The 22,514-nt window shown below is 46.7% G+C and overlaps 1 protein-coding gene across 1 annotated transcript; it reads left to right on the top strand.

Annotated features, from left to right (window-relative positions):
- The first annotated feature begins 20,625 nt into the window (after positions 1-20,625).
- Positions 20,626-22,115, top strand: LOC119101079 (cytochrome P450 2L1-like). The gene has a single exon (XM_037224336.1). The coding sequence runs from the start codon at positions 20,626-20,628 to the stop codon at positions 21,913-21,915; it is 1,290 nt and encodes a 429-aa protein (XP_037080231.1). The 3' UTR covers positions 21,916-22,115.
- The last annotated feature ends 399 nt before the right edge of the window (positions 22,116-22,514 follow it).

Genomic DNA, 22,514 nt, shown 5'->3' with positions numbered 1-22,514 from the left:
AAGTATCGCTGGAAAACGTCCATAGTGCGCGAGATTTGAGTAATTGTCAAATATTCCCAGTAATATCACCCATATTGATATTTTTAGAGAATTATTAAATACTCTTGAGTCCAGAGGAAATTAAAAGACTCTAGCCGCACTCATACAGAAGTGTTGATGGCGAAATTCTGCCTTGTGAAGATGTTTGTCATGCGCACACTCTTACTTGTTTCGCACTTTAATCTCGAAGATTGGTGGGCATGATTGATACTTGCTTTGGGGGGTGCTCGCATGACTCTGTCTAGCAGCAGACCATGCAAATGTACTGAATTTTGTTTTTAAGGGGAGCAGGAGAAGCCGATGAATATCCTAAGGGACCAAGTAATTGCTTACCTTATCTGCCTTCAATACATGATGGTAACCGGAGTTAGCCATTTTCTGCTTTAAATGCATCGGGGCTTTGCCATAAGACAAATTATGATGCCTCAAGCATGCAATTGGCTTATTTGTACCATATTCTTACTTTGCCCCAAATTTCTTGAAGTGGGCCCCTCATGGCTGCTTTAACCAGATGCTTTCTATAGTTGTCATGGCTTGCTGATTGGCCAAATGACCTGTACTGTATATATGCACTATATTTTTAACACAGGGATACTGTAAGCTGCATAGCAATTATAATATCAGTTAGATATTGCTAGTGTACCAAATAGTTCAAGACCCACCCCATTTAAAAGATGAAGCCAACATCTCAAACTTTGTCATCAAATATGAATAAACAAGCCCAAATGGATGCATTTGCTGCAGCTGAAAAGGCAAGCAGCAATACTGGCATGGTCATCTAAAAGTTACATCATTTTTGGAGAGGAGAGATTGTTTTGTGGAGCATACCCATCATTACCCTTGACATACGCTAACCATGACAATCAAAATAAGTTGTCCAAAGTGATTTTAAAGTGTTTTGATTTGTGTGTTGTCAACTTTGTCTGATGTCAACAAGCATGCATAAATGAACTGAATAAACATGCAAGTTGAAACCAGGCAAAACTAGCTTTAAATATCATGTTTTTATCACAAGTGCTGCTGTCAACAGACAGGTGAGTTGAGATGATGTTCATCATAAGGGCTACTCTAAGTTAGGTTCAGTTGGTCAAGTGCATGACAAGTGGCAGTAGGAATTGTGCAGAAGCAGTAACTCACAACTGCTGCTGTGATTCAAACAGGTTATACAGGATGAGATGATGTAAGGCCTCTTTAGGTTAGGCATAGGCTACTTTCATAGGAATAAGTCTTGGTTATTGTAAGAAGCAGTGAAAAAATGTCTCTTTTCCCTGACCCCACCTTAACAGAAGCCAGAAGTATGTCTATTTTGTTTGACTTGGTGATGGGCTGATGTGTAGGAGTCTAATGTTTCTTTGTTTGAGTGTTTTGTGCTCGTTGAATTTTCTGTTGTTATATTGTTATGGAATTCCTTTGCTTTGTTTTGTTTTAAAAGTGCTGTGGAAGGGAACTGAAAAGTAGAGCACCAAATTATTGGTGTTAGTAATTTGTTGTGCTCACAGTACTGTCATGAAATTACTATGCTTTAACATGCGCTCAGTTGGCCGGGTAGACACCCTTCGCTCGGGTGTGGGGGATCAATATGAACCACCCTCTGAGGTCTCGGGAACTAAGAAATCTAGAGACACCAAATTTACAGGGTGTCTTGACCTATACGTGAACTCACTTAGGTTAAGGTTTCAGCTTGCTAGGTTTTGACCTTCGGGTCGAATAACGGTCAAACAAGGTCAAATTCCAGGTTGGTCTCCAAAGTACCCCCAGAACCTAGGCAGCTGTCTCTAAGCAAAAGGCCACAAGCCCATTTGAGGTCATTGGCCTTGTTTGACTCTTTGAAGTTCACGGTGACCAAAGTGATACAAGACTGCCCTGCGTTTTCATTTGAATAAGCGACAAAGATTACGTTAGGCAGTATGTTCCTAAAACAAAAGGTTCGACCCGGGTCGTCTTAGGCCAATCGCCTGTTCTGACCTCTAAGAAGTCAATTCAAAATGTATAATGCTGTTCATGCTGTCAATAAATTCGAAATGAGCACCAGCAATTATCCCATACAGCAACCCATAGAGTACTAAATCGGGTTGGTTTTGACCTTGGTCTGACCATCATACCTGACCTTAGGTCAACATAATTTGCGCATTCAATATTTGTGGTGCCAAAGAAAGCATCTCAGATATGTATGTCTTCGTCGAACACTCCGTTGTTGTATCAGATCGAACGATTCCCTAGAAATTGCCTTCGCTGAAACCGTGGGCTGACCTTGATCTGTCACATGTCACCAACCTTACAAGGTACATCTAATATTTGGATGTCAAACGATCCGCTATGCAATTTTCTACAGCTGTGCAAAATATGGCGCGGCTACGCCGCGCCGTTCAAAAACCATTCGGGAAAAGCCCTTGGGGGGTCAATTTGCCCCCCCCCCCACCTGAGCGCGTGTTAATGTATTCTGTTTCATTTTAATGGCCTAAGATGTTAACAAACGAAATAGTTTCGTCAGGTTTGTGATTTTACGTCCATGCCAACATTAAACAAATGTCTTTGTTTGCTGAAGCATCAGTCACGAGCTCTTAAGTTCCGTCTTTTGTGAATGTATTTTTTCACTCCCGCACGGTCTTTTTGCGATGGAATTTTTCACTCCCACTCTAGTTCAAAAGCGATTCTAGCTCTCTGCATATTGTCTTTCATCATCACAGCATTGTTTGTATTCATGGTGGCATGAGCACGTCCATGTCCACGTCCATGAGCACCATGAGGTATATCGACTGAACAACCAGAGACCACCTGGAGTGCGGACGTAAATTGCACGCGATTCAGCTCAGGCCCGCAACGGCCTTAGGCACCATTCCCAACTCCGAACGAAAGGTGAAAATACGGCGAAAAGGCATTGGGTGCACAGCTTCTCATGCTTCGCCTGTGGTTGTTTAAAGAATCAGAGGTTTCCATTCATCAATGCCTTTCTTTTTCAGTGATTAAACGGATGTGTACAGGGATCCGAAGGGGAGCGTTTTACATGTGTACAGGCTTTTGAACTGATCTTGCGATTTTCAAGAACCTTTAAAGGCATTGAGATAAGCATCAGACGTGATGGGAAAAACTTACTTATAATTAATAGTAAGCTTTCAAGGTTCAAAAACAACGCTAAATAACAAAATTTCAAGGTTTGTAAAATTGCGCCCCATTACATCCTCATTGGATGGCGTCATGGAATGCTTTTGTGACGACAGCAATACTTGGCAGCGTCTAGCAGCCAGACTTAATAACATCCAGAAATGCACGAAAGCTGACGTCGGTCGGCCATTCCTGTCGCGGGCGCTGTGTCGGGTGGCGGATTAATCGATGGTTTGTTTGTGGATTTTTTGTCTTGGTACTGGTCGTTGTAAAGCTTTGGTGAACTGTTTGACATACGCAACATAGCGATCGCCAGCTTTTATGGCAGATTATTATTATTAAAGCACGATATGGCGTGAAAGCTGTCCTATAGTGTCATGAATCTCTTGCTGAAGCCTACCATGGACTGTTAATAATGTCAAAACTGTACTGTCGACCTATCCTTACCGGCAGTGCTGTAGTCCTGACATTGATATAATGTAATGTGCGCAGTAGGTACTTTCGTTATCATTTGTGACTGGAAATGTAGCTCCATGCAATAATTAATAAATCTGTAACACTGTTATAGAGTCATTGCCAAAGCATTATGAATGCCATGGTAAAGATGGTAAAGTTGAGCTTTCAAAAATATTTTTCTTGTATGGGATTGTGTGTGCAATTACTAGTTAGCCCTGATGTACTCATTGTGGTGTGACAGCATTCTCGCTGGTGATAGTCCTTTGGTGTTATTAAATCAGTTGTTTCCAGTCATAATTTATGATAATATATAATATGTATATGACAAATATGATAGATGATATGATATATGATGATATGATAAATATATGATAATCATAATCATAAGTAATATTACCATAATTTATGAACTGTTATCTCATAGGCCTGACAAAGAGTAGTCAGCCAATGTGGTGCATTGTGCAATGGCAGGGGACAACAGCATCATTGTAGGACTACCTGAATGCTGTACCGTGGCATGGCATGACCAATGACATGGTTTTTGTACCGCAACCCCTGCTGCTTTCATGATAAATTTCATGATGAGAGGATGGGTCAAGAGTGCATTCTGGCTTTAACTCCGCAACTGACATATGACTGACCAAAAACGCGTGATGCAATAAACAAATCATTTTCAGCAAAGCGTACAACAAATAAGTGACATCACTTGGTCAGCCGGTTTTGGGAATCCATAAAACATAGGTGGCAAAGATGCAAACGTGTCTTCTGCTTCCACAGCCATGCAACGTGCTGTAGCCATCAGCCTGCTTCACCCGAAATAACAAAATATTACATGCAGTGATATGACACTGCAAACCCGCTGACCTTCCAAAAGGCTGGAGACATGACAAGTGCATGTAGTTATGGTTAGATGAGCGGAATTCAAAAAAAAAAATGATGAAGCTGCCAGTGCACACGAGGCTCATGAAAAATATCATTAAACGCTATCCAAGAAACCAATGGCAATACTTTCCCACCTTTCTCAGCACCCAGCATCTCACAAGTTGCAGTGACTATGACATTGATGACTCACAAGCAATGCTTGCCGGCAAACAAAATTCAGAATTCTTAAGGGATAGACAATTTTTCAAAGCTGCATCATGTAAAATTATGCCAATCATGTGCATTAATGAGCTGTGCAGACTGGCCCCTACTGCCAGAATAAATTACAAATGTCTGTGGTATTCGTGCTCGGGTTTAGTGACCTCACATGTGGGCAGCCCATCGTGACGTTCGATATGCCGATTACGGCAACCTTGTCTGTGAGTGTGGATGCGCTAAGTCGGCGCGGTGCGCGCGTGTCCGGAGAAGAATAGATCGTTTGATTGGTTTGACCGTGTGTGCCAACGAACCAAGGACTTGACATGGCGCGGTCGGTAAGGTGATATCATGTGAATGTCATGTTTTGCATGTTTTGCCTCAAGTACCTCTCGGCACATGTACGGTATTGCAGTCAAGCCAAAGCCGAATGAGTATGAATCGGACATGAAAAGTACGTCGCGTCAGCGAGGCTTTCGGTACTTTTGTGGATAGCGCGTCGGGCTATCGCGCGGCTGAGCCGGGTTCAAGTCCCGGTGGAGGCGGTCGGCTTTCGACACGATGGCAGATGGAGATGATTTTGCCGCTGCTATAGCGAGCCTCACTAATCTGTTGAAAGACCAAGTTGAAGCCGCTAACCAGCGTGAACAACGGATGGCTGATCTTGTGACTCAGGCTTTGCAGGGCAGACAAGGGGGCGAGCCCGCAGACAACGCCGTCGCCGAGACTTCACAAGCCACGACCAGCAGACTTCACCTTCCGCCGTCAGCCACCCCAGCACCGCGGCTAGCCACCTCCACTAGCCTGAGAGGGTTCTCGACCTGGAGAGAGAAGCACAAAGGCCACCGCCTTCTCACAGGCCTCGACCCCCTCCCCATCAAAGAGCAACGAGCAGCGCTACTGGCACTCCTCGACGATGAGTGGACGCGAGTCGTGAGCTATTCTCTGGACGTGAGCGATACCACTGAAGTAGACGACCTGCTGGACAAGATGGAGAAGCACCTCAGGAGGCAAAAAAGCGTCATCATCGATAGGAAGGAATTGTACACAAGATCGCAAGCCGATGGAGAGCCGTTCGACGACTACCTGATGGCGATTAAGGAACTGGCGGAATTCTGCGACTTCTGTGCCCACTGTATGGACGACAGACTCAGGGACAGGATCGTAACCGGCATCCGGTGTGAAGAAACGCTGCGACTTCTTCTTGCCGATTCATCGTTGACGCTGCAGAAGACAATCAACATCTGTCGAGCGCGTGAAAACGCACTACAGAACAGCGAAGCGCTCCGCGGGAGCCACGCTCGCCCCGTGTCCGCTTACCGCCGTGGCTGGAGCCGAGACAGCAGAGACAGACGGGACAGCCCAGACAGCGGCGCACCAGACAGTCGGTGTACTGGCCTAACATCAACCAGGACGTCCACAATTTCGTGACATCATGTCGCCAATGTCATGAGAGACTGCCCACCCTGCAGAAGGGGCCACTCATGACCGATCCCAAGCCGACGAGAGTCTTCCAGTCCGTGTCGGCGGACTTCTTCCACCACGCAGGAAAGGCGTTCCTCGTGTACGCCGACAGACTCTCCGGTTGGCCCATCGCCGTCTCCTGCAACAGAGAAGCGACATCCCGTACCCTCGTCTGCTCTCTGCGCGAGATCTTCTTCTCCACAGGTGTGCCAAACGTCCTGAGAAGCGACGGGGACCCACAGTTCAAGGCGCACCACACCAGGGATTTCCTCGTGCGCTGGGGGGTCATACACGTGCTATCTAGTCCGCACTATCCCCAGTCGAATGGCCACGCGGAATCAGCAGTCAAGCTGGTCAAACGACCTTGCAGAAGACGTCTGTGGCCGGCAACACGGACTCCGATGATTTCGCCCGAGGCATCCCGGAGATCCGGAGCACGCCCCGGGTGGACGGACGCTCACCCGCCCAGATAATGTGCGGGCATCCAGTTCGGTCGGCAGTCCCCATGCACCATCGCACCTTCGACGAAGCTTGGCAGAAGGCTGCGGAGGACTGCGACCAGAAGGGGGGGGGGGGGGGGATGTGATGAGAGCGACGACTTCAGCCTACGACAAGGGAGCAAAGCCACTGCACCCGATGCGAATCGGCACGAAAGTGGGCGTACAGGACAAGGAGACAGGACTTTGGGACAGAATGGGAGAAGTCGTGGCCATCGGGAGAATGAGGGATTACCTGGTGAAGTTTCCCAGCGGTCGCACCATGTGGCGGAACCGGCGCTTCATTCGTATGTGCCAGCCTGTTTACGCCACGCAGAGCGATCCCGCCCCCGCACGCAGGGACGTCGCACCAAGACCAGCTCCAAAGAAGGTGCGATTTGCGGACCAACCCAGGACGGTGGCGCCGCGTCGAAGCAAACGTCGGCGGAGACCCCCGGAGAAGTTAGAGGTCGACCCGAAGGTCAAGACCTACCGAGCGACCCGGGGAGGTGTGGTGTTCGTGCTCGGGTTTAGTGACGTCACATGTGGGCAGCCCATCCTGACGTCCGATGTGCCGATTACGGCAACCTTGTCTGTGAGTGTGGATGCACTAAGTCGGCGCGGTACGCACATGCCCGGAGAAGAATAGATCGTTTTATTGGTTTGATCGTGTGTGCCAACGAAGCAAGGACTTGACAATATCATGGCATGCAACGGGTTAAGTACATGCTGTAATGCTTCAATAGGTTCAAAATGTTGGCAAGATCATATTGGAGTAGGGAACTGCCTTTGTACACCCCTACAACATAGGCGCTAATGTTTCTTTCAGTTCACGAGCATCACTATCTTGCCCTGTTTAAGCACAAACATAAAGACAGAGGCGGGTATCGATATATCACATTTTATTGGGAGTCAGTAGACTTAGAGAATACCAAAACAACGCTTTCTCTCAAAAGTAAAAACCTCGCACGCGCACTCCCCATTACATCAAGATCCATACAAGCTACTGGCACGCACCACCAGTTATCACACCCATCTCAAGCCCGTGGTTCACACTTTTTTGTAAAATAAGTGTGTTTTGATGCTCGCACAGCTCGCGGGACTATCAAATCACATGTTTTCTCATAATTTCCGCACAGGTTTCCGGTCGCATCGCCGCATTTTACTGTGAGCTCCCTTCCAAACCAAGTCCCAACGGGGGTTCATGGTAATGCAGCTCAAAAAGATGTACTTAAGAGACACAATTTGTTGTCCAAGGTTTACATTTGTCGTGCAATATGTGTGGAATATTTAGCAAAATATATGCAGGAAACAGCTGTAATGTTTCCCTAATTTTACAATGTCTAGCTAACCCATAAGCCCGTGCGAGATTCTTTGCTCCGGTGCAAATTGCGCCAGCCGAGCTATCTGTAAGAAATACGTCAGCAGAAGAAGAAAGAACGCCAGTGGGAGAAAAAGCAGAGTATCCGTCCTCTTGTCCCAACTTTCGGGAGCGCGCCATTCTTTTTTCGGTGCCGTATTTTGTTCAAACTGACGTCCTTTTTTATAACCTTGGACCGTGGCCTAGATATAAGGAAAAACGCCTCGTTGACGACGGGTGCCGCACAACCCGAAAGTGGTCACGCTTACGTTCGCGACACGCATTCAGCAGCGGAATCTTACTGACAGCCAATCACCTTCCGCGGATTGTGTCATATGTGCCGCATTATCGCTTTTGCGAATGTATCAATGGTCATGCTGTTTTTGGCCATAAGCAGAAAACATGCTGTAATATCACGGTGATCGTATGACGTCTTAATGACACCATCAATGTAAAGGTGGCTTTGAAACAATGAGCTAGAATCGCTTTTGAACTAGGATGGGAGCGAAAAACTCCATCGCAGAAAGACTGTCCGGGAGTGAAAAGTTCATTCATTTTGGGAGTGAAGCTGATGATCTCGTTCATATCACCGTCCACATTTTGTAGGTTTTCGAGTGTTTAGCCAGGATTATTGTACCAGGACCACTGAACCATTGCCATAAGAAGTCAATGACGTCCGGTACAGTGCACCATCTCATTTAAAGGCTATGCCATTAAAATAGTACAGCAGACGGGGTTCCGAGAAATGATAGGAGGTGTCAGTTGACCTAGCGCGAGACCTGTCTGCTCCAGTTCGGGTCCCGTGCATTGGGCTTTATCGTGGGATCATCCGGGGTTCCGGTTGTACGTGGTTCTTTTTACAAGTTACGACATGGAATAAACTAGCAATGTAGGCATCTGTATAATTAACATGCTTTAATTCCCGTTGCTTTCAGAAGGGATATCCAGGAACGTGTGCAATGACTAATAATTTTTAGTGGTTATGGATTGCCATCAGAGCTCTAGTTTTGCTAACTTTGTTGAGGAAAGCACGGAGTACAGGATTGACCAGCCTGGGATCCGGTAAACAACACGAGGTTTGAATGTATTAAATGAACGCGACTGGGTCTAGATCTGGGTATAAATGCCCGTTCCCCTTATTGTTACATTACATGCCCATTCTCTCCCTATGTGGGTAGCTTAGGTACATTAATAAGAGTACATTTCGGTGCCTATGCCTTTATGTTTTCCTTTGGTATCTGTGGACTGAGTGGCAAAAGGGATTCAGAAATTGGAAATGAGATCAAAGATATTGCTTAGTCCAAAATTATTCAAGTAGGCCTGCATTCCACGGGATTTTCAGCAGCATGACGTGCTATTTTGTAGGGATCCACGTCTTTGCGGCAGAGTAAGGTGGAAGTGGGAGAAGGAGAAGGGGCGGGGCGTAAGATCGTTCGCTCAGCTGCGATTTGTCCGCGGCCCGAGAAGTCGAGGCCCTCGACGAAATGCGATCTTAAGCCCCTGGACCACGTGGCGATCTTGTGACCATTGGACAGCTCTGTTGACGTCCAAACTACTTACAAAGAAGAAGGCATAGACATGATAGAAAGAAGCAAACACAAAATACTCGAGGAAGTTTCGCTGCATTTTCATCGCCTTCATTCAACGTATGCTCGACAATGTAGGTTTTAGTGGCCTTAGCTTTCCTGCTCCAAAACCGTGTTTCTCGTTGTTTTTGAAAGCTAGTTGTTGAGCTACAGCAAATATAAATGTACATACAAAATGATAATATAAATCATTTCTCGTAGCCTGTGATATTTAGTATGATAAAACATTTTGCCAGAGCATCAATGGCTGGGCCATTTTGGTCAGCACTATTTCTAACACCGCTGGCAACGGTTGCTAGGATACGCATATACGCAACATATGTGCTGCACGGCCGGATTACAGTCGCTCCGGCTGCAGCGATTTCAAGGTCACCAGGCGGGGCCGAGGTTGACGATAGTCCGGCTACGCAGTCGGCTGTTTGAACCGTGCAAGAGACAAAGCGCCAGATGCGCTCGGGGAGATGTACCTCTGGCTGGTGATAGTCCTTTTAGCTGTGCTGCTGTGGGCCTGGAGGTCAACCACGCGACCGGCGTGGAGCCCACACGGTGAGTAAACGTGCGGTCCACGGGTGCCAGGTGAAATATGTGTCAGGTTTGCATCGACGTCAGCGTCGCGTTTAGACGCCATCACGCACAAGAAACAGGCATCTCTGAAGAGCATTGATTTTCTTCAAATACGTCCTAACTCTGTTTAAACTCTGTTTTAAACCTGCCAACTCTAAACTCCCCCGTCTTAGCGAAGGCGTAAACTAATAACTTATTTGCACAGAGGTTCATTAAGATACGTGCATTGATTTCTTAATATCCTTGCGTATAATTGCTATGCGCCTGCAATGCACTTCAATAGCGCCCAGGTGGCTGGTTGGATCATTGACGCTTACAAGTCTAGACAGCCTACTCTCTCTGGCGCGGCGACCAGCCGGTTCCTGTCTTGCGACACTATCGCCACCACGCGGAGAGGGACAAGAGTTAATTTCGCAATGGCAATCCTATGGCGGATGGCCGACGTTCGGAGCCGTGTGATTAGGAAATGATGGGAGCGATGGCCTTGAAAATTCCGGAGGCTGTTAAAGACATCAATTTTACGCAATACAGCACAGCAAAATTTGCTCTGAGGGCATGGGTAGCGGCTTGACAGACTGATCTATGCATACTGATTTTGCGATTTTGCGTCGTAGCAGAAGTAGGGGGGAGGTTGGGGGTGGGGGGGGGGGGGGGTGCGGGGGAGGGAGGTAGGGGGGAGGCAGGGTAATATCTGGTTTCAGAAGAAAATAGATGGTCCCTCTAACACAGAAAAGATGCCATGACGATAACGCTGGAAACAGTTGTTTCGGATGTGGTCCTTTGCAGCATTCCGGCGAGCAGAGGGACCGGGCCAGTCGTATTACCCTCTCCTGGCTTGTGGCTTCGAATTGAGATAGTCAGAAGCAATGCCGAGCAAGATAATTGTCGTGAATGTTAGCCAACTGTATCCAGCTTTAAATGTATTCGACGGTTGTGGTCCTCTCAGGTCGGATCGACATCCCAAAATCGTTGGAAAGCGCGAATCTTTTCACAGGCGGCACTTCGAATCACGCCAATGTCATCATTTGCATCAGCCTGTTGGGAGACGGAGGACATTCTTACGTCGTTGTTTATGGGCGAAGTAACTGTTCCGGTGGGTTGCTGGAGTTAAGGCTATGGTTGACTATCCCTTTGTATGGACCGCGTGTATGCTCTCCATCTGCGTGAGGTAATAGGTCTGTCCCCATCCACACTCAGATAAGACCAGAGCTCATGTCTCGATTTGGTACGTTGCAAGAAAATAAGCTATGTCCAGCACCGTCGGCTCGGTATTCCTGAGAGCTGTGTAGGCACCGAGATATGCGCATGGTATATCATGTTATTCAGGGTATGTACACCGTACTATTGACAACGTTAATGCACAGGACTTACACTCCGACACACCTTACAGCCCCAAAACTATTTATAGTACATCATGTTGTTCAGAGTATCTACACAGTAATACTAACAATGTTAACGTGCAGGGCTTGCATGCCACGCACCTTACAGCCCCCAAAACCACGTAACTGGTAAATCTGCTTGCGGTCACCAGCACAGGTATTTACTGATGTATTTGACTACTGGTGTGCAAAGAGCACCTGCTTGTACAGGTTGTGCCTCACATGGGTACTGAGCATTCCACTCACTGCAGCATTTTGTCCGTAGGCATGGAGGCGGACACGCAGATACCTGGCCACGATCTGTTTTACCAATACCACAGCATGGCACTCATCAGCTCGCGGCTCGAACATGTGGTCTTGCACACCAGGGAACAGTTCGTGGCTGCGTTCAGCTATTAATTGCGCCAGGACGCTGCACTGGATGATCAGCGACAGTTTAGCCCGGTTCATCTTACCACACTTACGCAAAGCGGTCAAATGCCGCACAGCTGCTGTAACGATCGCGTACGTCGACGCCGACAGAATGAGCAGCCCGCCGTTGTCCCGCACTTTTACGAGACCCATCACTTCACGCGACGGAGGGTCGTCCTCGTTGCACAGAAGTGCACCAATGCACTCACCACACCCGATCGCGCTCGTTTCCACTAGCTTGCGGCACACATAGCCGGAGATGTAGCCAACACAGTTGTCAACGAACTCCCAGCCGGCGTCCTCCGTGATGAGGAAGTGTTGCACGACCGCCAGCATGGGGTCACTCTCGTTGAGCGTCGGCCGCTGCCGTTTTGGACGACGGATCTGGAGCAGGCCGTCGTCACCGTCATCCCGTGACATGCAGCTCCCGGTGGCAGATGGCGATATGAGGTTGTGCAGTATAAGTCTGCGCATGACATGTAGCAGTTGGGCCACGTTTGGGTTGTTGTTGAAGCCGCCCATACGTCGGATCCGGCCGAACAGCAGCTCTAGATGGTCTTGGGACGTTTGTATGACAGTACATACACGAACCCCTCCTCCAGCAGGACCTCACTGACGTCCATGGCGGTCTGCGTCGCGAGACAGAGACCCAGGGCCGGGGTGAGCCGTCGCGTCTGCAGTACTGTTTCACCTGATGCTGTCTGTAGCCGGAACAGCATGGAACTGAAGCCGGCCAGAAACTCATGTCGGAGTCTAGCGGAAGTAATAATCAGTCAGCACACTAAAAAATAAATAACAGCGACATCTATAGCCTTTACTTAGGTAATTGTTTGGCCACAAACTGCCCTCACAATATAATGTTAAAAATGAATTGCTGATAACGAGAGGTCGCCCAGTCGTTACATTTTGTTTGCGGGGGAGCGGACAGTTCACGCGTTCTTGATCGGCGACCGGGGGGGGGGGGGGGGGTTGACCATCCATACCTGAATGGCCAGTTTCGCCTGGTGATTGGGGAGGATGGGGTGGGGGTGGGGGAGCATATGACATAAGTGGCCAGCTGCAGGGAGAAAAGGCTTACTTTTGGCCCACATTTCACTGTGGGACATTTTGCTACCATAGCTTGATCTGCCCATGGGCATAACGGACGATCAAACACAAAAGCACATCACGCCATATGCCAACGCCATTTTCAAAGAACATTTCGCTAGCATGTTTGTTGATGCCGTTTATGTGATAGCTGGTATTTGGCAACGCTATTACATTTCCTTACGGGAAAGAAAACACACACTGGATTTTTCAGGTTGTTCTTAATGCTAATTAATTCAACTCACGTCAAGTTGTCGGCAGTTACAGGAGTCTTAAAGTTTATACCGTAGGGGTTGCTGCTGTTGAGGCAGTCGAATGTCTGATCAACAAGCAGGATGAAGCGCGCCGCTGCCCCCGCTCCGATGAACTCATGGTGTCCCGACTCTTCTCGGTACAGCACAGCTTTGCCTACCGAGCTGCTGAACAGCCGGCCAGCAAGTTTAATTTTCTTTTTTTTTCGTTCTGGGCGTGCAGGCGAGAAAGTTTGTTGGCCGCCCGGATACCCTCGCTGTGCTGCAGGCCGTACAGCGCCTGTGAAGGTATCCACAATGGATATGTTACCTTGGCTGCAGAATACTGAACACGGGTTGAACAGGTTCAGTCATTAGTGTAAGAGTGTCGCCGTCCTCTCAGATTAAGTTAAGTCTCTCAAATCTCTACCCATGCAGCTAAACGCGAACTACACAGATGATGGGATAGATGTGTGCAAAAAGACAGTGATACTTAAGTAAAAAGTAGTCTTGTAGTGTTATGCTTGGTTTTGCTGGGGCTGAATTGCTATTAAATTATTTATTGTTACTGTTACTACTAAATTTGACATACTCTTACCTCAACATACTTCCAGGATACCTCTTCGCCATCCAGTTGCAGGCTCTTGTATTCACCAAGGAGATTTCGTAGCAGTTTCATCATGTGTACCACATCCAGCAGAACATACACCTTCTGGTTGGTTGCAGGATGCAGGAAGTAGTAAAGAACGATGGGAAGCTAAAGTTGTTTTGGCTGCAGGTTCTGAACACCCAAGTGGCCGAACATGGACAGGTTGACTTGGAGCCCATTGGCCACGAACTCTCGCACATTTAGTCCTGCGTCGCTCAAAGCACACACTTGCACACAAGCACACAAGCTTGCAGTTGAAGCATCTTGCAGAGAAATTGGTCAACATTTTAAGCAGCAGATGGTATCTCTAAAGGCAATCGAAAAGGAAGGAAGAACAAAGTGGTATCACACTGGTATGATATCAATAAAAACAAGGGTAGGTAAATAAATATAAAGACTGGTACTTTTTCGCAAAATTTTATCTTGTAAGCATAATTTAAAGGACATTTCTTGAACTTTTCACTCACGTATTTCGGGAGTGATGCACTTAGTGGTCAAGTTTCCTCGGGAAAAAGAAGTACGTGGAGTAAAATTCGCTACCAGGCCTTGCTGGTGTTTGCACCAGGCTCTGTTTCCGTGGTGTGGCGGTGAGACAAAAAAAAAAAAAAAATAGGGGATGCGTGAGAACCTTGCATTTGGTGCACAGCTGCAGATTGTGATACATTTCGTAAACAAACCAAACTTAATGCGTGCAAGCGGCTGGGGTCGCTGGGGTACTTGGGCTTGGCGGTACCTGGCGCTCTTGCTCTGTGCACAGATAGACATGATTCAGATGTAAGTTAGGCAGGACATAGCCATAGGTGTCCCAGGAGTGAAAAATTCACATAAAATATGGGGAAAAGGAGTGAAAAATTCCTCCTCATAGGGTGTTGCTTTACACCCAAAGTCGGCAGTTTTAGGGCACTGTTTTGAACTGGGGTGAGAGTGAAAAATTCCGTCGCATAAGGACCATGCGAGAGTGAAAAAATCAATTAAAAAAAAGGAATTTGTCGGCTCGTGACTGGTGCTTGAGCAAAAGCAAAGACATCTACTTCAAGTTGACATGGACGTAATATCAGGAACCTGACAAAACCATTTCGTTTTTTAACATCTTAGGCCCTTAAAGTGAAACAGAATACATTAACACGCGCTTGGGTGGGGGATTGGGGGGGGGGGCAAATTGAACCCCCGAGGGCTTTTCCCAAATAGTTTCTGAACGACGCGGCGTAGCCGCACCAAATTTTGCGCACTGTAGGAAATTGCACAGCGGATCGTTTGACATACAAATTTTAGACGTACCTTGTAAGGTCGCCGGCCTACGACAGGTCAAAATCAGCCCATGGTTTCAGCGAAGGCAGTTTCTAGAGAATCGTTCAATCTAAAACAACAGGTGTGTTTGACGAAGACGTACATCTCTGAGATGCTTTTTTAGGCACCACAAAAACATTGAATGAGCAAATTGCATTGACCTAAGGTCAGGTATGATGGTCAAGCCAAGGAAAAAATCAACCTGATTTATTACTTACTCTAGAGTCCGCTACATGGGATAGTTTCTGGCTCTCATTTCGAATTTATTGAAAGCAGGAACCGCATTCCACATCTTCAATTGGCTTCTTAGAGGTCAGAACAGGCCATTGACCTAAGACCACCGGGTCGAACGTTTTGTTTTAGGAACATACTGCAGAGCGTAACCTTTGTCGCTTATTCAAATGCAAAATGCAGAGCAGTCTTGCATCATTTTGGTCACCATGACCTTCAAAGGGTCAAACAAGGTCAATGGCCTCAAATGGGCTTGTGAACTTTTCCTTAGAGACAGTTGCCCAGGTTCTGGGGGCGCTTTGGAGACCAACCTGGAATTTGACCTTGTTTAACTTTATTTGACCTGAAGGTCATGACCTAGGAAGCTGAAACCTTAACCTTAGTGAGTTCACGTATAGGTCAAGACACCCTGTAAATTTGGTGCCTCTGGATTTCTTAGTTCCCGAGATCTCAGAGGGGGGCTCAAATTGACCCCCGCACCCGAGCGAAGGGTATCTAGCCGGCCAATCGGGCGCTTGTTAAAGCATAGTAATTTCATGACAGTACTGTGAGCATAACAAATTACTAACACCAATAATTTGATGCTGAAGTTTGCAATTCCCTTAACAGCACTTTTAAAACAAAACAAAGCAAAGGAATTCCATAACAATATAACAACAGAAAATTCAACAAGCACAAAACACTCAAACAAAAAAACATTGAACTGCTACACATCAGCCCATCACCAAGTCAAACACAATGACTATCTGAACCCTAACCTAAGTGAGTTCACGTATAGGTCAAGACACCCTGTAAATTTGGTGCCTCTAGCTTTCTTAGTTCCCGAGATCTCAGAGGGGGGTTCAAATTCCCCCCCCCCCCCACCCGAGCGAAGGGTATCTAGCCGGCTAACGGGGCGCGTGTTAAAGCATGGTACCTTCATGACAGTATTATGAGCATAACAAATTATTAACACCAATAATTTGATGCTGCAGTTTCCAATTCCCTTCCACAGCACTTTTAAAACAAAACAAAGCAAAGCAAAGCAAATTCAATAACAATATAACAACGAAAAATTCAACAAGCATAAAGTACTCAACCAAAAACCATTGGACTCCTACACATCAGCCCAGCATCAAGTCAAACACAATGAACATACTTCTGGCTTCTGTTAAGGTGGAGTCGGGGAAAACAAATATTTTGTCACTGTTTCTGACAAAATACCAATGCTTATCTCCATGAAAGTGGTCTATGCCTAACCTAAAGAGGCCTTACATCATGTCATCCTGTATGACCTGTCTGTATCACAGCAGCAGTTGTAAGTCAATGATTCTTGCACGATGCCTATTGTCACTTGCCATGCACCTGACCAACTTAACCTAAATTAGAGTAGCCCATATGATGAACATCATCTCAACTCACCTGTCTGTTGACAGCAGCACTTGTGATAAAAACATGATATTTAAAGCTAGTTTTTGGCTCGTTTCAACTTGCATTTTTATTCAGTTCATTTGTGGATGCTTGTTGACATCAGACAAAGTTGACAACACACAAATCAAAACACTTAAAATCACTTTGAACAACTTAGTTTGATTGTCATGGTTAGCCTATGTCAAGGGGTATGGGTATGCTCCACAATGGGTATGCTCCACAATATGCTCTCTTCTCCAAAAATAACATAAATTTTAGATGACCATACCAGTATTGCTGCTTGCCTTTTCATCTGTAGGCCTGCTGCTGCTGCATCTGCAGGCCTGCTTATTGTTGCTTGCCTTTTCATGCCTTTGATCCATTTGGACTTGTTTTTCATATTTGATGACAAAGTTTGAGATGTTGGCTTTATCTTTTAAATGGGGTGGTCTGACTATTTGTTACATAACAATATTTAACTCATATTATAATCAATATGCAGCTTAGAGTATCCCTGTGTTAAAAAATAGTGCATATATACAGTACAGTCATTTGCCAGTCAGCAAACCATGACAACTATAGAGAACATCTGGTTAAAGCAGCCATGAGGGGCCACTTCAAGAAAATTTGGGGGCAAACAACCAAGAATATGGAACAGAATAAGCCCACTGCATGCCTCGTGGCATCATGATTTGTCTTATGGCAAAACTCGTTGCATTAAAGCAGAAAATGGCTAACTGTAGTTACCAATCATGTGTTGAAAGCAGGTAAGGTAAGCAACTACTTGGTCCACAGGAGACTTACCGGCTTCTTCCTCCTCCCCCAAAAACCAAAATTCAGTACCTTTTGCATGGTCTGCTGGCAGGCAGAGTCATCCGAGTCACCCCCCCCCCCCCAAATATAAATATCTATCATGCCCACCAACCTTCGAGGTTAAAGTGCGAAGCAAGTAACAGATGCGCATGACAAACATCTCCAGAGGGCAGAATTTCGCCATCAAACACTTCTGTATTAGCTGCGTCAGGTCTGTCCCAAGGCTCCAAATGGCAGCAATTATTATAATGCTAATGCCCTGCTAGGTAGCCTGGTGAGTCAGACACTCGAAAGGCTTGGATTTATTATTGAGCACCGCCATGAGGCAAGAAAACGGTTAACCGAACGTTTAAGAGGGCAAGAATGGTGATACAAATAAGTTCCGTGCTTCAAATTGTCTCCTTCATTCCCTGTGAATTGTTCACGCTTGGGTGCATATCAAACATGTTTACGCAGCTGGAAAACTAATCCAACTTATGTATAAAATACGTACAAGTTTGCAGTTGGAGCATCTTACAGAGAAATTGGTCAAAATTTTAATTGGCAGATGGTACCTCTAAAGTCAATCGAAAAGGAAGGAAGCATAAAGTGGTATGACATTGGTATGATACCAAGAAAAACAAAAGTAGCTAAATAAATATAAAAACTGGCACTTTTTCGCAAAATTTTGCAATCAGCTGACTTGACTCCAAATATGCTAATATAAGTGCTCAAATGGTGGTATTCATCTTCTAAGTTCAAGTTATAAGGCATTTCTTGAACTTTTCACTCATGCACTTCGAGAGTGATGCAATTTAGTGGTCAAGTTTCCTCGGGAGAAAATAAATACGGGGCGTAAAATTCTCTACGAGGCCTTGCTGGTGTTTGCATCAGGCTCTGCTTTCGTGGTGTGGTGGTGAGACCAAAATAATAAGGGATGCGTGAAAGCCTTGCATTTGGGACACAGCTGCAGATTGTGATGCATTTGGTAAACAAACCAAACTTAATGCGTGCAAGCGGCTGGGGTCCCTGGGGTTCTTGTGCTTGGAGGTACCTGGCGCCCTTGCTCTGTGCATACATAGACATGATTCAGGTGTAGGTGAGGCAGAACATAGCCATTGGTGTCCAGGTTCTGCGGAGCCTCGTTTATCCTTGGTGGTTTCAAGTGAGCTCGGTTTTGGATGACATCTGAAAACCTCGGAAATGGAAATAGTGGTTTGGAATGTGTGATTAGACAATGTCAAGCAAGAGTGAAAAATTCACATAAAATACGGTGAAAAGGAGCGAAAAATTCCTCCTCATAGGGTGTTGCTTTACACCCAAAGTCGGCTATTCCAGTACACTGTTGCTGACCTAAAATAACTCAGACCAACATTTTTCTGATGAATGCACCGTGGAACGCAATACTTGACGTTTAGCCAAATGTACGAATATAAAAAAATCGCATGATTCCAATCATTACGAACCTCTAAAGAGAAAACATGTGTGACCTTAAATGAACGATAATTGCATTTTACTGCCAAAGAGTCATGTACGTTCAAAGCGGCTCCATACGAAGGTTTGAGGGCCTTTTCTTTTAAAAATAAAGATGTGATTAGTTGATGTGCGTGTTGTGTTTGGCAGCACGATCTGTTTCTTAAACACAATAAATAGAAGAAAATGCAACAATTTCTGTGTGATTTTTTATCCGTATAGGATCGCCAAGTCTAGTTGATCGCCCGGGTAAACGCGCGCAGCTTCTTGAGAGTTGAACGTGGTCAGGCTAGCAGGCTGGAAGGCTTCGTCCGTATTTCCGACAACCCGTCAGAACCCGCAAGTCTGCCAGTTAAACACGCAAAACCATTACAAGCGCTTAAAACGCGACTGGACGATCGGTTGAATACGCTTTGCTTGGGTGGGTGTCAATTGGATTCCCCTAAGAGTTTGAAAACTACAAGCGTTAGGCACCAAATTTATAGAGTGTTCACAGGTACGTGAATTCCTTTGCGCCAAAATTTAAGATTCCTGGTCAAATAACGTCAAAATCTCAATTTGTGTCCAAAGCGCCCCCAAACACTGTTGCCCATTTAAGGTCAGTGACCTTTCTTGATCTTTAGAAGGACATATTGATCAAAATAATGCGACATTGCGTTGAATTTTGCAGCGGAATAATCGCCAATGATTACACTAGGAAGCATGTTTCTAAAATATGTTGACCTGTGTCATTTTATGTCAATGAACTGTTATCCCCTTGGAAGGTGTGTAATGCGCAAAATGCAATAAATAAATTCAAAATGAGCACGAGAAGCTAGTTCATTCAAGAAGTTCCAGAGTAAAAACAGGTCGATTTTGACCTTGGTCTGACGCTCATTCTTGGCCCTAAGTCGATGGAATTTGTCAAATCAATTGTTGTGCCACCTGAAAACTATCTTATAGATGCAGGGCTTTGCCTAACACTCCGCTGTTTCATCCAATGAACGATTCTCTAGAAACTGTATTCGCTGAACCCATGGGCTAACTTTGACCTGCTGCAAGTCAGTGACCTTACAACATGAATCTACGCTTTTGGCACCAAACGATTTTTTCTTTGATCTTGTACAGCTACGCAATATTGAACGTGCTTACGCCGCAACATTCGGAAATAATTCTGGAAAATGCTTCGGGGGGGTAAATTTGATCACCCATACGAGGGGTACTAATCCACGCTTTGCGGTGCGTTTGGCCCAAAAGATGCAACCCTAGTTCGCACACCAGTGTTCTGCGGCTATCAGGATGCTCGCCATCCAAATATATCAAGATTTGCTCACTACTTACCTCAGTAATATCGCACCAAAGGTGAGAGCATAGTCAAACAAAGGTGAGGTGGGCCAATTAACATGAGGGTTCATTGCGTTGTCGACCAAATAAAAAATAGACTATTGAACCAACGTAATACCCGATGTGTGATTTTCGCGCTTTGAGACAAACCGTTGTTCTTATTTACAGGTCCACCACTCATGCCATGGGTGGGAAACCTCTTCTCCATGGACTTGAAACACGTCCACCACACCTATGCCGGATGGGCCAAGATGTATGGTGATATCTATCATGTCAAGATTGGCGTCATGCACCAGGTTGTGATCAGCGATCCCGACTTGATCCGAGAAGCCTTCAGCCGACCTGAGCTAAGTGGTCGACCCGACACTAAAATATTTCAATTTATTGTGAATGGAACAGGACTACTCTCTTCCCAGGGTGAGCTATGGCAGGAATCCAGGCGTCTGACGCTTCATCACCTGCGCAACTTGGGCATGGGCAAGTCTAAACTGGAAGAGTATATGCACTATCAGATCACCAGTTACATGGACGAGATTTTGGCGCCGAATTGCGGCTCTGAACTTGCCTTTGACACGTCTTTGAACGTCGCCGTGGTCAACATTCTCTGGAAGCTGGTCGCGTCGGAGGAGCTGAGCCTCGCCGACACCAAGGTCCTGAACGCCATCACTACACGTTCACAAGTTGTCCAGATTGCCCAGCGCATGGCAATTCTTGATGTCGCCCCATGGCTTAGCGACGTGCTACCAAGTTTTGTTTTCAATAAGGCAAAGATTGAAAAACAGTTTGAAAGTGTAGTTAAAGACGTGTTCATGCCCTCCATCAAGAAACATCGGGAAGATCTTGATACGCTCAGTGAGCCTCGCGACTACATGGAGGCCATGCTTCGAGAGCAGAGGCAACGACCGGACCTGCTGACCGATTGGCACCTCCTCATGTCGGTGATGGATATGATTTTCGCCGGCAACGACACAACAGCTAAGACGCTGCGCTGGGCCTTTTGCTTCCTGTGCAGCCGCCCAGAGGTGCAGCGGCGTCTGCAGGCCGAGCTGGACGGCCAGGTGGGCCGGCAGCGGCTGCCGTCCCTCTCGGACAGGTCGCGTCTTCCGTACGTCGAGGCCGTGCTGCTGGAGACGCAGCGATTGGCGGACATCGCACCCCTGCTGCTGATGCACCAGACGGTGGCGCCCGTCCAAGTTGGCCAACACCTACTGCCGGCCGGTGTCCAGGTCATCGCTAACGTGCAAAGCGTGCACCACAGCGAGCGGCTGTTCCCCGAGCCGCTGCAGTTCCGGCCCGAGCGTTTCCTGGACGCCGACGGCAAGTTCAAGCCGGACAAGAACGTCATGCCGTTCTCAGTGGGCAAGCGACAGTGTGTGGGCGAGAGTATGGCGCGGGCTGAGCTGTTCCTCTTTGTCACCTGCTTCATGCAGAAGTTTACCTTCCGCTGGCCAGAGGGGTTCACACACGACCTGGGGGAAGATCCAAAAGGTACGGTCCTTCGCAGTCCCAAACCGTACAAGCTCGTACCGGAGAGGCGCTGAGGCGGAGGGACGGCGAGGAGCAGGGGGCCAGCCGCCCTCCTCATCCAAAAGTCCGGGGCACACGCGCTCGTGATGATGTCTATGATCTTTGCTCACTGTTAAGAGCCACCAAACGCACGGAGAAAATTATGTGGCTCGAATAGCTATATGAAATGTTGCCTTTTCTTTCAAAGACAGGAGAAGCACATTTCCGATTATGAGCAAACATCGCTTTTGTCACAATGACTGCGTCTCCAAAAATCATTTCTTGAACCTACACTGATCGTTTAGACTCTTTATAACTTGGTTGGACTGGCCGTAGTTGGGACAACTACGCGGCAACGGACCATATCAGTCCATGGCGGCGAGAACCTGAAGAAACTGCACATATGATGACGTGATTCGGCCGGCTACCATTTGGTATCCTTACGACATTTTAGGTTAAAATTGTGCGCTCGGCGATTACGTTTTTTGGAGAGGGAGGGGCAAAACGTGACATTTTACCTCGCACTGCTTCCATGCGGCGTTACAAGGCCAATGGTTCGAGCTTGCTAAACCGTCGCACCCTCACTGACCACGGCTCCTCCCCTTTTCATCGTGAACCGATGATGCTGATCGCA

This window comes from Pollicipes pollicipes, unplaced genomic scaffold (assembly GCF_011947565.3).
Source record: "Pollicipes pollicipes isolate AB1234 unplaced genomic scaffold, Ppol_2.1 Scaffold_2555;HRSCAF=2994_pilon_pilon_pilon, whole genome shotgun sequence".
Classification (NCBI taxonomy): Eukaryota; Metazoa; Arthropoda; class Thecostraca; order Pollicipedomorpha; family Pollicipedidae; genus Pollicipes; species Pollicipes pollicipes.
Note: the sequence above shows the minus strand (reverse complement) of the source record. Positions and strands in the feature narration are given on the sequence as shown.

Excerpts from the sequence above, each read along its gene's own strand:
- LOC119101079 (XM_037224336.1), top strand. The coding sequence starts at position 20,626 with ATGTATGGTGATATCTATCATGTCAAGATTGGCGTCATGCACCAGGTT.